The sequence below is a fragment of the Lagopus leucura genome, unplaced genomic scaffold (genome assembly GCF_019238085.1).
Source record: "Lagopus leucura isolate 7727_CA_CO unplaced genomic scaffold, USGS_WTPT01 Super-Scaffold_54, whole genome shotgun sequence".
NCBI classification, from domain to species: Eukaryota; Metazoa; Chordata; class Aves; order Galliformes; family Phasianidae; genus Lagopus; species Lagopus leucura.
This window is the reverse complement of record NW_024962251.1, coordinates 1935308-1949816: the sequence shown is the minus strand read 5'-3', so window position 1 is coordinate 1949816 and position 14509 is coordinate 1935308. Positions and strand designations below refer to the sequence as shown.

Below are 14509 nucleotides of genomic sequence, written 5' to 3'. Positions count from 1 at the left end.
GGCAGAGGGAAGCTGTTAGAACGGCGCTGCCGAGGCCCACCCGCAGCCCACGTCACGCGGTGCCCATTGGCATGCTGCGCTGGACGGCCCCCGCTTTGCCAGGCCCTTCATAAGAAACCCCAAAGGAGGGCCCGGTGTGCATCCTGCACACTCAGTGCGTTTGCAGACCTGCCAGGGCTCCTTTCTGGTGATGCAACATTTAAGTTTTACTTTTTGGGTCACCAAAAGTGTGTGTAAGCCACCGCGGTGCGTTCCAGCCAGGCATTCACCAGTGATAATGCTTGACAAGTGCCTTCCAACTGCCTTGCCACAGCTTGGTTTATTTGGAATGGAATTTAATTTCATCCCTTTTGTAGAAGAACATTCACTCCAAATTTACAGAGTGAACACCTGTATACATTTCTACAGGACCTCGATGAATGGCAAATGGGAGCATGTGCAGACATTTACTTTCTCATGACCACATCTAATCTCAAAATTAATATTTTGTAGCAAATATCATCTCTCCCTAGCACGTATTTGAAAAATGTGTTAGGTCCGGAGCACAGGGTCTGTGCCTGCTGCATACAGAGGGACGCGGTTCAATGGGCAGTTTTGGCAGCACGTGGATGGTGATGGACTAGGTGATACCAGAGGTCTTTTCCAATTGCTAAGGATTCTGCAATTCTATGCAGCTGAGGCCACGAACAGAGCGCCTGGCTTGGTGAGCAGCTCTGAAGAAGAAAGATCGTTTTTACAAAAATGTTAATTTCCCTAACTGCGTGACTAAAGGATGATGTTGCTCTATTTTGGGATCTGGTTGTTCTTTTCTGAGCAAAGGAAATTTTGGTAAATTGTTTCCGTTACACACTGTTGAACATGCCATGAATGCACCACTTCCAGGAAAATGTTTCACGCTTGGGAAGCCCATTTCTCTAGAGGTTGCTGAGTTAACACAACAATAAATCTACTGAAATGTGTTACTCTCTTCCATACGTTTCACTTCTGTATTACTGGAAAAGCTTTTATTCCAGAAATGCAAATAAACAGGGAAAACAGCAACTATACTGTAGTACTCCCATAGAAGTTCCTATGACTTTTCTCTAATAATTTTACACTGCTTACATACACAAGTGCAGCACAGTACTCACTATAGGAGTGGCTGCTCTTAGCTGCAGCCCTGTGCTGGCTGATGGCAGCGGCCACAGCTCCCAGCAGCTGTGCCTCACCCCACAGTGGGCACACTTGTGCCAGGCAGGTCTTTTCCCTGCACAGCCGTCAGAGGGAACCTTCCTTTGCTCAGTTAAGGCCACGGAAGATCTGTGAAAGCTGTGTATTTAAAATGCAGCCTGTCTTGAATTTTAGGCAGGCTTTCTAAGCCCTATTTTACATCCACCTCTTTTACATTATACCACACAAAAATTGCTGAGTTCAGAACTGTGACAATATTGGAAGCTCGTTTTCTGAGGGTCTGCTATGCCTTCGTGAGTGTCCTTCAGATCTGTGCTCCACAGAAGCTTTGCATGCCACAGCCCACAGGAGCCCAACTCAGCAGTGCAGTGCTGGTTGAAGGCCAGCAGGACACCAACCTGAATCACACCTCTGCACGGTCCTGGAGCAGTTTGTTAAGGAGATACCCCACTGCGAGGGACCCCTCTGTGGGGTTAAGCCCCCGCTGCAGCATGGGTTGCATTCTTGGCCGTATCAGCCAGAGGTGGCTGGGGGCTGATGTTGCAAGACTGTGGGGAAAAGATTCTGGCAAGTCCTGAGAGAAGATTGCTGTGCAGCCAATATTCCTACAGCCATCTCTAGGCTCAATGGATAGAAGGCAGCACACACATGTTGGGGGCTTGGGATTGTTCCCACAGCTAATTTGGAAATGGAAGTATCAGCACCACATCTTTCTTTCCTTCTCAGAAACCTGTAACCAAGCAGTCCTGTGTTTTGGGCATTTCCAAAGATCTCAAAGGTGGCACCACAATTTATCCCATGCAGGAAGCATGCAGGAAGAGATCCCACATAGAAAAAAGAAAAAACTAAACTAAACTAAACTAAACTAATTGGCATCTGAGCACACTTTGAATAAATCTTGCATCTTACCATGCAAGCTAGAGTGAAAATATGGGGCAGAAAAAGTGAAGGCTTACTGAGAGGATGCTTGACTACGACGTCAATTAGCACCCAGAGCAGGCCCTTCAATCCAGTCTGCCCATGATTCTTGGTCATCTTTATACACATAATTCTCCTTCCTGATGCCATGTTACCAGGGACTGCTTCAGAGACACTGTGCCCCTGAAGCAACAGACATTGGACATGCAAAGGCTTCCTCATGTCTCCATTCAGACCACTTTTGGTGTCATTTGCATCCTACTCCCAGACATGCAAATTCTTTCAGGCACACAACTTGTAGCAACTGCCCATGATGAAGATTTCTTGACTTCTTTCCAACAATATGAACGGGTAAAACATTTTATTTCAACATCTTAAGTGAAAAGAGATTAAGAAATCAAAGAGAAGTGTAAACAAACTCCATGTCATTGTCATTTACCCTTGCAGAAAGTCACACATAATGCTATTTATTTTCTGCTGTCCAAAAACACTGGTAACATCTTAATGCTTGGCAGCTGCAGTATCTTATCTCCTGCTGTGCTCCTTTCCCTCTGTCCTGCCAAAGCTGAAGGTTTGGAAAATGGGACATCTTCTCAAATTGCTTTGGCTTGTGGCTTGTTGTAGAGAGGGAGGGAGTCTGCCTTTAAGTACTAAATTTCTTCTAAGTTGCATGGTTTATACAGATCCAGTTTTTATTTAATTTTAAAAATAATAACTAAAAACTAAATAAATATTGTGAGGACTGGGAGCCCTGCAGGGTTCAATTTACTTTGCCTTCAGAAAAAAGCCAGTGCACCTCTTTTCCTTGACATGCATGGGAGGCTGTGATGCAGATGCACTTTCTGTGGTGCCATACCACCCATTTAAAGGCAGTCTGCCTGCAGAAACCCGATGCATGGACTTCCTTGCCTCCTGGGACAACAGAAGGAAGCCCTTTATAGGACCGTACTTGGTCTTACCGACATCCTTGCAAAAAGGATTAACAATATCCCTGAGAGAAACACTATATAGCATGTAATACAACATGCACACATGGAAGAAAAGAGTCTGTGCTGTTTTTTGAGACAGAAAGAGCTGTGACCACTGCAAGAGTCTGCAAACTCTTGGGCAAGATCCACAGGTGTGGGAGGCTCGGTGGGACACGTGTGAGCTCTGCACTGGAGTGCCACGTAGTACAGTGTGAGCACAGGCCTCATCTGAGGGCTGTACTCTGATGGCTAACAGAGATACACATTCAAGCCCCAGATCAAGAAACAAAGTAAGAAATGGGAGAAAATTGAGGAATTTGCTGAAAATGGAAAAAGTGAGGAGGACTGCAGTCAGAGCAGAGTATCTCCTGATAAAAAGTCAGTAGAAATGCACTACTGCAGGTCTGAGTGCAGCCAGGCTGTATGGAAGGAGATCAGTTCCTCTCTGTATACCTTCATGGCCTATAGACTATAGATTAAGGAAAGGAAAAAGCAAGGAAAAAAAAAAATTCCTAGCGGAGCTGTTTGGTATGACTCTTCTGGGTACAGTGCAGTATGTTATCGTTTATTTGGCTCCATAAAAATGAGCACAGTGTAATGCCAGCACCGTAACTCCATGAGTACGCTTACAAGTGCTAGTGCTGAGCAAAAAGGAAAGCGCTGGCTGTTGCCCCCAGAATATAATTCTAAACATTCTCGTACCTAAATAGCACTGCTAGAGCATATCTTAAAGGAAATCTGAGAGGAGAAAACTTTTGTCACAACAAGATAGAGCCCAACACAGCGCTCAAACCAGCAAACCAGCTGTAACAATAAATGGAAGAAATACATTTTTGTCTCGGCAATAATACGCTTCAAAGGTGCAGTTACACTGGATACCTGCAGTTTGCTGGTATTTAAAGAAGAATGCCCTCTGACCCCCTCCTTCATAACTCACTGCAAGCACACAGGTATCCAGTGCAAGTGGCCATCATTTCACACCGTGCTGCTCCTTGTAAGCATAAATCACCACCGCCAGCGCTACGTCCTTGGCCGGGCCCAGGTACCCAGCCGGGAGGAGGGTGGCAGGGCGAGGCTGGACCCCTCATCTCCTGAAGGCCAACGCTTTCCTGCCCATCGTGCCCCTTTGTGCCTCAGTTTTCTCACTACGAGCTAACAGTAATCTCTTTTTACTGCTGCAAAGATAAATTAATCGCTGTTTCGCATATGCTCTGAGCCTTCCTGACGCGAGCCAAGCCTTCACCCTTTCCAACGCAGACATCCTGTCCCTTTCGGATCCCTGTCTCGGGAGTTGCTTTGCACGGGATACGCGCGGGTCCCGCCGCCCCTGGGTCGCGGTTCACCCTCCGGCGAGCCTCGAACGGCTCCGCTGCGACCCCCAGCCGGCTCCCGCGCCTGTTCCCCGCTGCCGCCCCGAGCCCGACCGGCGAAGCGCCTTCACGGGACGGTGCTCCCTCCCGAGGGCGGCCGCGTCCCGGACACACGGCGCGGTCACTGCACTGCCGCTCCGGAGCGGAGTCGCCGCTCGGCCCGAGCTCCGCCGCGGATTTGAGGTGTCCTGCGCGCCTCGGGGACAGGGGAGCCGGCAGAGCGGCTGTGGGGCTGCTCTGCCTTTGGAGAGGCGGGTGGGGGGCTGGCTGGGGAGGAGGGCTTGTTTTTCTCTGCCTTCGATTGAACGTTTGAATGAATTAAATTCCCGTGTCAGGTATAAGGAGGGTAGGAGAATATTGTGTGTAGATAAACCTTGCCACCCCCTGCCCCTGAGAGACCCCCATATACAATGTAGAGATGATGAATAGGTTCTGGGAAAGGAGATCGAAGTTCAGTCCGCACCGGCTCCACTCTCTCCTACAAAACTACAGGGCAATTAATTGTGGCTTGTCCCCTCATCCTTCATCTACTGGTGGCACATATCGATGGAGATTACTGCTGATGGACCATTTTATCACCCTAAATAAACAGTCACCACCTTCCCTAACCTCAATCTAATATATGGCTATCTGCTATATTTAAGGGTGCTGGATAACTAATGATGTAAAACAGCTAAATCATACAGGTTACCAGCAGCCTGGAGAAAACATCCCAACAGCCCTGGTGCCGAACGTCTTCACCGTACACTCTTACACCTCGACACCGAATGGAACCGTTGGCGTGGGTGACACCGTGCTCTGCGTTCACTGCCGGGGCACGCTGGTGCGTGCCGGCACAGGGAGCAGTCCCGCAACGGCCGCCTGTCCTCTCCCGGCTGCCCCGCACCCCCACCCCCGGGGATCAGACCCCCGCACCGCCCTAAAACGTCCTTCCGAACCCGAAGCTGGGAGGAAAGCGGTCCCCATCCACCCGCCGAGGCTGCAGGGCCCTAACCAGCGCTGCATCTGTTCTTTAAACAGGCGTTCAATTGAACGCGTTTCCACGCTGACGCTTCGCCCGCAGCTCCCCTGGTCAGTCTCGTCCCCCGCGCCGCGCCGCACCATGCCCGCTGTACCGCGACGGGGCCGTATGACCGCCGCCCGCGGGGGGATCTGCGGGCCGGAGAGGGGGGGAGGTTCCTCTGTGCGGAGCGGGGAAGGGGGCGTCACACGCAGGGGAAGGGGATGCCCGGAGAGGGGCGTCTGGCAGAGACGGGGCCTCGGGGCGCTCGCCGGCAGCTTCTCGCCGCGGATGAGCGGCCCAGGGGCAGCCCGAGGTGCGGGTCCTGCCGCCGGGGAGAGGGTCGGTGTCGTGGGTGACCCCGCTCCCGCCGGCCGCGGCGCGCAGAGGGCGAACAGAGGGCAGAGCTCGGGCGCAGGCCGATCGCTCCCAACCTCCTCTGCAGCGCAGACCGCTCTTCCCTCCGAGTGGCACCCCAGGAGCGGGGTGCGCCCTGGGACAGAGCCACGTCCGCGCCGCGTGCCCCAGCACCCGGGGACCTTCCGCCGGGCCGGTGCTGAGCAGCTCTGCCTTTTCCACGTTCGTGTGCGTGCGAGCGAGTGGCACCGCGAGATTCCCTCACTCCTTCCTCACAAGTTGCTTTCTCTTGATTTTTAAGAACGCGTGTGCTCGAAGCGAACGCACCTGGTCCCAGAGGGTGGTAACGCTCAAGCCGAAATCTTTACGCAAGCAATGTTAACCGAAGCAGTGTTAGAGTGAAAGCTGCCCAGCCAGCCAGCCCGGCGAAGAGAGGCTTGGATCTCGCAGTCGAGAGAGGAGAGGTCCGCCCGGCAACTCCGGGTGCCGCCGCCCCGTCCCGGCAGCGCGGCTCGCCGCGGCCCTTTCGCAGCCGCGTTGCCCCATGAAGCCACATTCGCTATCGCGACTGGGGAGAAACGGCGCAGACATCGCCACCGGTTCTGCAGCACGCTGTTATTCCGCTCGTTCCATGAAAACACTCCCTCCAAATCTCTTTTTATCTTCCTTTCTCTTTTTAAAACCTTTATCTTACAGATTTACAGAGCTGCCCGTAGAAGTGAAACATGAATTGTCTCAACAGCTCAGCTGGCGATTAGGAGTGGATTTCAGGTTCCATTAAGTACATGCAATTTAAAAGATCACGCTTTATGTACAGAAAATGCACAAATACATTTCGCTATGGGGCAACGCTCAGCACAAAGAAATCTCTCAAAACAAAGTTGGTGCCCAAAGTGTAAAGGTTCGCAGTGTTAGGAGGGGACAGGAGTGCCCACCAAACAGACGCTGTGCCAACTTTCCTTCTGCTCTTCAAGGCTTACACACCGTGATTAGGACCACGCCAACGCCCATACTCTGTACTTTTAGCACACAACTGAGTTTCACGGAAACTTTCAGAACAAACTCCGCATCCGAATTGAAATGAAACGAATATGCGTTGTGCTGGGATGTTAGTGATCCTTGTCTGCTCAGCAGCCACCCTTAAAAAGACATTTCAAGGAATAGGGATCACAGAATTAAAGGATTTTAGGAAACACTAGATAAGAGAGGGCGGTTGATGCAATTTAATAAAAATCTACAAGGCGAAGCCGTGGTCTGATGCTTTAACAGGGCAACATGCGTGCTCGCGAAGTTAGCAGTACATTTGGTGAATTAATAAAGTTCATTGGTTACTTTCAGCCCACGAATTTCCTCGGTCGAAGAGGACGGGCAGAGAAAGGAACTACAGATGAGCAAAACCAACTTCAAGAGTTACGAACCTGCAGTAGATGCCGATGTTTAATAACTGGGGCGTCCCTACCCTTCCAAAAATAAAACCAAACAAACACGGCCTCAAAAAGCAGACAAACAAAAACAAAATCTAAACAACTAGTTGTAATTAGCAAAGGGATTCAAGATTTCCTATTCACCAAGAGCTCAGCGAGTTCTAACACTCGGGGAAACGGCGTTTTCTCCTCCACAAAAGCCGCGCTTTCCGTACACAGTGACGGCGTCCTGCTTTACAGCGAGCATGAAAACTAAAACTAGCTAGGTGTTAACGAGGTCTGAAAGGAAAATGATACTCCGAGATAAGAGGGAGAAAAACTTTGCCCTGCTCCATCTGACTGAAGCTGAAACTTTTCTCCTGCCCAGCTCGGAGCAGGGACTGATTTCTGGGGATGCATCGAGGCCCAGGCTCTCCGGGCAGGAGCGAAGTGGTACAGGCAAGGCGGGGAAGCGCCGGGTGAACGGCAAACTCCTCACACGCTCCGTTTGTGGAACTACGTCCCTAGCAGCCCTCCGAGAGAAACCGACCGCGCGAGAGTCCTTCCGATGCAGCCTGCCTTCCGAAGAAGGAGCCGGCTCTCCACCACGAAGGTGGTCCCCCAGGGGCTGCAGCCCTCCTCCCGAGAGCGCGACCACCGACGCTCTCACCCGGCGCCGGGAAGAGGCGACGGGCAGAGGTGCTCCCTAGGGAGCGCGGTGCGGGCAGAATGCCGACCCGTGGCGGGGAACGGCGGCGACGGGGCGCCGGGAAGCGCGAGGGGGGCTCCGGTACGTACGGTTGTTGGGGTCGCTGGTGTGCTGGTTCAGGGGGATGATCTCCATGCGCTGCTGCCCGTACAGGTAGTAGTCCAGCTCCTCGGCTGAGCAGCGGAAGCGGGCGGAAGCGCGCTCGCCGCATTTGCTGCCGCCGCCGGTCCCGCACAAGTCCTTGCCCTGCAGGGGAGCGGGCGCTCCCCCGGCCGTGGGCTCGGAGCTCTGCAGCGGGGCGAAGACGGGCAGCTGGGTGACCGGCAGGGCGGTCAGGCCGGCCAGGGACGCGGCCGCCGCGGCGACGCAGGACGAGGCGGATGAGGAAGACGGAGTAGACGAGGACGAAGAAGCAGAGGAGAGCGAGGCCGGGCGCTGGCGGAGGCTGTCAGCCGGGGGCTCGGCTCTCTCGGGCGGCTGGAGCTGGGCGAGGGCCCCGCTGCTCTTGAGCTGGCCGCTCTGCGGGAAGAGCTGCTGCCAGTGCTGCAGATAGGCAGGATCCACCTTCAGGAACGCGGAGCCGCCGGGGTCGCCGGGCTTCAGCATCGCGCTGCCTGAGGAGCGGGGAAGAAGCGGAGAGCAAACGTGAGACCCCCGCCCCGCCCCGGCCCACGCATGAGCTCCCCGCGCTCGGCTGCGGGAGCAGCTCCGCCACCCTCCCCTGCGGGGCCGGCGGGGGGAAGTGCGGAGCGCAGCGGCGAAGCCTGGGCGGGGGGCAGCGGCCGGGGAGCCGGAGCCGCCCCGGGGCGCCTGTGCCAGCGGCAGCCGCGCACGCGGCGTCTTGCCTTATCTCTTCCCCTCTCTCCGCGGCAGCAAACGGCTCTCAAAGTTCGCAGCAGGGAGACGGAGGAAACTTTAGCCCCACGCAGACATGCACGGGTCTGTTCCCAGCCAGACTGGGACGGGGATAGAGCTCCCAGCACACCGGGGAGCCCACCCCTGCGAGGCGGCGGGGCCGGAGCCGCCCCCGGCCCGGAGCTCCCTTACCTGAGCGGGGCACGCAGGAACTGCGCGGTCGGCGTGCGGGAGGGCGCGCGGACCCGGGAGCCCTCGGGCCGGCGGAGGGCTGAGGGAAGGGCTTTTCTGCGTCTTTGTTGACGGGAAACGGGATGTCCCCTTCGGGTACCGGCTAGACGCGAGCCGCCAGGCTCCCTCTGCCGTGGCTGCGCATGGTAGTCACGGCCGGGCTTCTCGCTCCTCTCTGGCAGACTCCGGGCTAGACACGTGGGTTTTACGACAGCGCAAAATACAAGCGTGTGTGGTGTGTACGAGAGGGAGGGGAGGGAGCGGGAAGTTACCAGCGAGCCTGAGCGCAGAGCCCTTTTTCTGGCAACATCCCCCACTTTGTTCCTTGCTCAACTTTTAAAGGTGTCCCCTTCTGCCTTCCCTCCCCCAGTCCCTCCTCCCTCCTGCCGTCCTCCCTGGCTACGGGCGCGCAGCACCGCAGGAGAATCCGCTAGCAGCGGCCCCGCAGCCGCTTGGTGCCCGGCCTGGCCGGGCTGGGGAGAGGAGGCCCCGCTCTCCCCGTCCTGGGCCCTCGAGGTGGGTGTTATGGCCCTTCCCAGCCCATTCGCTGCTCCGGTGCCGCCCTACCGGCTGCGCCGCGTACGCCTCTCTGCCAGTCCGCGGTCACCTAGGACCTGTCCGAGGGCTCCCAGCAGAGATGGAACTCATCGCTGCGGAATTCCTCTCCCCTGAAACCCCGTCCTTTCGGCCACCAGCAAATCTCATTCCTGTTCTCTCTGTCGGTTTTAGCACCAATCAATGAGTACGCTGGTGGAGATGCAAGCTATGGCGACATACTTCTCTAACTTCTTTTTCACTCCGCTTTCCTTAAAAAAAAAAAGATGTTTTCCGACTCCTTTACTCAGCTGTTGGGTTCACCTGTCAGGGAGAATATCACCGGTTCTTCGCTTTTTTTCCTACATCGTACAACAAAACTAGGCGAGAAGTGTCATCTGTCTGAGGTGTATCACACGCACATGGTATCCGACACATTTAAGACTGAACAGTCAGACCAAGTGCTTTTATCACCAGAACATCTCTCTGCTGGAAGAGCAGCCATCGCTGCCAGGTGCCGCGCCACTCGCTCACCGGCAGAGCGGGTGAGCCCACGCTCATTTCGCCATTCCCCACCCTGTTTCCAGTTTGTTTCTTTCCCAGCCTTACTTCTCGCAGAGCCTGGGAAAGCTTCTGCTGTTTGGATTTTGTCTGTGTCTAAGGCAAGACATTTTAACACAAATTTGAACAGGGCTGAGGCAAAAAAATGTTTAGACTGGCGTCATTTTGACAAGGTCATCCGTCATCTTCTGTATAGATTGATAACACCTAAGTTAAAGGCAAACACAAGTACGAGAAAAAAAAATCTGATTCTTACGGCTTACGAAGTTGGCTATAAAACGTTCTTAATGTCTTTGATCGACCCTAGGGCGTAAGATACGATGAATTTTCAGCCGTCTCGCTCCATCAGTGCACTTTGTGAAGTTGTGACAGTCGGCGGTGGGCTGCGGGGCGGGCTGGGAGCCGCGCCGTGCGCTGCGAGGTGCGTCCGTCTGCTGGGGGCACGCGGCTGCTGGCAGCGGCTGCTGCTTTGCTGCACTGGCACCGCGTTAACGCAGTGCCTCCTCCTTGACCAGCTCCTGACCGGTGACAGTTTTATTCCGTTCTTTCCGACCATTTTTATTTCTATTTATTTATTTATTTATTTTTAACGCGCAGCTCCTCATTACTGCCCTTTTCATTACCAGGCATCTTTTAAAAAGCACGGAGTTGTAGGGGCGGCAGACCCTTCAAATTCGTTTCACGCTACGTGAACGTGATGAAGTGGGGAAAAGCTCCTAGCTAATGGGCTTAAGTACATTGTCAATATCTGCATTTGCCTTCGGCTATTAACAGAAATATTCTGCGCGGGCTCATACTGGGAGGACTTCACTCCGCTGCCGCGCGGTGCTTCCTCGGGCAGCGCGCCGTGTGACCGAACTGGCGCACGAAGCGCAGAACCCGCAGCCCGGACGCGGCTCCTTTCCATCCCCAGTCCAGTGGGGGAAGATGGGAAAGAAGCGCGGAGAATCCCGCCGCTCCCATCCCTCGGGGCCGAAGAGAGCGGACCCGCGCCCCATCTCTACCCGCAGCGGGCGGCCCCGCCAGCCCCGTCTTTCGGCTTTTTCTCGCGGCGTCGGAGCCGGTCGATGCGCGCTGGAAAAAGAGGAGGGCGGCTGCGGGTGCTAAACGAGCCGAGGGCCCGCGCGAAGCTGCTCCCCGCTCCAGTGCGCTGCTGCCTCCCGGCCCGGACCGCGGCATCGTGACCCGCAGCTCCGGGCCCGCCCTGCTCGTCCGCTGAGACGCAGCGGCTGTGCGGCACGGCCCGGCCGCAGCCCGCTCCCCTCAGGCGGTTCGGCGCAGCCTCGACCTCTGGCCGAGCTTCTCGGGCCGGCGGCTCTCCACGCTCCCGGTGCCAGCCCCGAGGTGGACTGAGGCCTGTTTGTTACGTCGTGTGTGTTTTATAAACCCCCTTTCTGGATGTGCCTTCCTGCGTAAAGATGCAGGGAAAAAAAAAAAAAAAAAAAAAAAAAAAATAAAGGAAGGAAGAAAGGCGGAAAGGAGATTTTGACTTCCCCTTCTCCCCGGCTTTTCCATTATTCAGAGGACTAGCACTGAAACAAATCACACAGACCGTTTAGAAAGCGATCAAACCTTTATAAAAATCCATCGCCTGTGGATCGATTGGTGAATATTTGCAAGGAATTTGTTCAAAAGAAATAAATAAGGAGGGTAACTGTACTAAATGCAGAGGGGGAACACGGTGGTGTTTTTCTTCATTGATTAATGACCTCTAAAATAAAACGAGCGGGAAGAGGAGCCAAGATCGATAAATTAACTGCCCAAATTCATCATTTTCCTGGGGATTTTTTTTTTTTTTTTAATAACCCCTAGGAAGGATGCCTGTCTCTTTGGGAATTGAAAGGTGTTAGGGTGGTCGTAGAAAAGGGAGATAAAACCCTTTGCGGAGGGATGCAGTCGGGGACACCCTATCTGATTTCGTTTGACACAGAATTAAAAAGTTTGCCTTTCATATTAATTAATTCTCCCGATCCGGGGAAAGACGAATGGTCGGTTCCCTCTGACAGGAGTCCGATAAAGGATGCAGCAGCTTTCCTTCTTGCCCTAGGCGTCTCCTCTTTGCAGCTTTAAGGTCACGAGCGGCCGAGTTAATAATTCATTAATACAGACGTTTATTCAGATGGGATTCGCGCTCCCCTTCCTCCCGCCGCTCCATGCAGCTTCCCTCGAAGAGAAGAGGAGGAGGAGGGACGGAGGAAGGCGGCGCGCGGTCGCGTTTCTGCGCACGTGAGCGGGGCCGCCGGGCAGCGCAGCGGCTGATGCCGGCAGCGCGGGGTCCCGGCCTGCAGCCGCCTGGAGGGGCCCCAGGGGGCGCGCGTGGCCCCGGGCCGGGCGAGTGGGGCTGCGGGCCGGGGGTCGCGGCTCGGGGCTCGGGGCTCACGGGTCGCGGTCCTTGCGGAGCTCGGCGCCGGAAAAGAAAGCACCTGTCCGTGCGGAATCGCTCCGAGATGCGGAACGGTTTGGCTGCGGCCACCAAGCGGATGCCAGCCGGACGCGTAATGACTTTCTGCCGCTATTGACCCGACACGGATATGAACCGCTGACCTTTGATGTGAGGCGCTCTGTAGTCTGTTACGCATCCCCTGAGCCAGCAAGCGCCCCGCACGGACGGATTCAGATATTCGTGTCCATCATCAAAGCGGACCCACACAGATGGCATGAGGGAAGGGATTGCTCCGTTGCGAGTGAAAATAAACCGAGTTGGAGCACATGCTGAATTTGGGGTTGCTCCGTTCCTCTTTGCATGCACAGCCCATCTGAAAATCTCTTGTTAGCTGAGAATTGACCATTCAAACACAGTTGTTAGATTATTCTTAACCAAAGATATAATTGGATGCCATTCTATCCTAACTATATAAACCAAGGAAATAAACCAAACCAGACAGTAGCTTTTCCAAAGAGAATTATGCAACTTAAAACACATTCTCAGAATAATAAACTTACCAGACTGAACACTAAGATCTCTAAGCATGGCTTTTGTGTGGGTTTTGTATTTTCTTTTTAATTGCTATTATCATTTTTAAAAATTTATTCCCTATGTGTTGCTACGTGCTTGTTCTTTTATGTATTTTATTGACTGTAGCTACAGAAATGATGTAAGGGAGCACTCCAAAATTCAGGCTTTCATACAGTGCTTATGTGAAGCTTTCCATAGCAAAGGGATTCAACGTTCCCAATGCTGGAGCAGCGCTGAGCAGCTGCCTCAAACAGCAAAACTCTGAGAGAGTTTTCCTGAATCTTATATAAAAATCGTTCTCATAAATACAGGATCTATTACAGATAATCATTTATGTATGACACGAGAGTGATAAGGTCTGGGGAAAACTTAAGCAGAGTAGCACTGTGGTGGTTGGTATTGCCGTGAGAATGCCATAGTTTCACCATAGAGTTTGCAAAAGTAAATGGCGATATAAGTGGAAATAGTGGCAGTGTTCTGTTTCAGATTTTGTCTGAGAGTCATCATCAAGACTCTGCATTTTTTAATGGAAAAACCTAGCTCTTGTTTTTACCACTTCACTGCTTTTTCACAGCATTCACCTTTCTGGAAGATTTTCTCGGCCTACCCACTCACAGCCTGTCTTTCTTAGTTTCTAACTCAGCCAAACTCTGGAAGACGAGCGTTCTGATATCACTGAATGATACCTATGTGCTGGGACCTGGGGGGAGGGCAGTACCCCCTTAGGAAGTGATGATGTGTGATGTGTTCTGCAAAAAACATCTGCTTACACCTTCAGCACCATGTGGAGAATGTTGGCTGCTTGAACGCTATTCATATTAGTGGAATTTAGTTTCCTAAGTGAAAGAATACAATTGAATGGCATATGAACATGCAAGTAGGTGTATTTAAATCAACAGTTAAAATCATTAAGGGATTACAGTGGAGTTCTCTCTGCCTCACAGAAGGTTCCATTCAGTTTCTGACTCTTTGTCAGTTAAGGGTTGGGCCTCTGTACTGGCAAAGAAATTGGTCAAGTTAAAATGCCATGATGACCCTGGCCAGTGAACATCAAACACAAAATAGAAGAAATTAATATGTCTCCAGCAGCTGCTGATAATTGCAGGGAGAAGTTCCACTATGTCAATTTGATCTCAGAAGGGAAATCTTGACTATACAATGTCAAGAATCCTCCAAACTATTAAGGAAAGCACTGTGTCCATAGCAATTGCTGATGCTGAAACACACATAAGAAACAACAAGGCCAGTGACCCCAGTATGACATGTACAAAGATAAAGGAAGTGGGAGCCATCCTTTAGCAATTAGGATCAGGTAACCTCTGTGCTGGCAGTTTGGGATAACCAAGGGGAAAATTAAGGGTTAAGCATCAAATAGAAGCTATAAAACTCCATCTAACTTCCTGACAATGAATTAGTTAGGAATGTGGGAGGATAGAGTGATGGAGATTTTGGCACTGGCTACCTGCAGCCCTGCTGC

At 52.9% G+C, this 14509-nt stretch overlaps 1 protein-coding gene across 1 annotated transcript in view; it reads right to left on the bottom strand.

Moving 5' to 3' along the window:
• Window positions 1-8962, bottom strand: part of PRDM6 (PR/SET domain 6) — a 73167-nt gene extending 64205 nt beyond the window's left edge. The window contains exons 1-2 of the mRNA XM_042874352.1: window positions 8943-8962; window positions 7985-8509 (exon numbers count right to left, since the gene is read on the bottom strand). Coding sequence (XP_042730286.1) covers window positions 7985-8501 — 517 coding nt within the window. The 5' untranslated portion in view covers window positions 8502-8509; window positions 8943-8962. The remainder of the gene's footprint in view (window positions 1-7984; window positions 8510-8942) is intronic.
• Between the last annotated feature and the right edge of the window lie 5547 nt (window positions 8963-14509).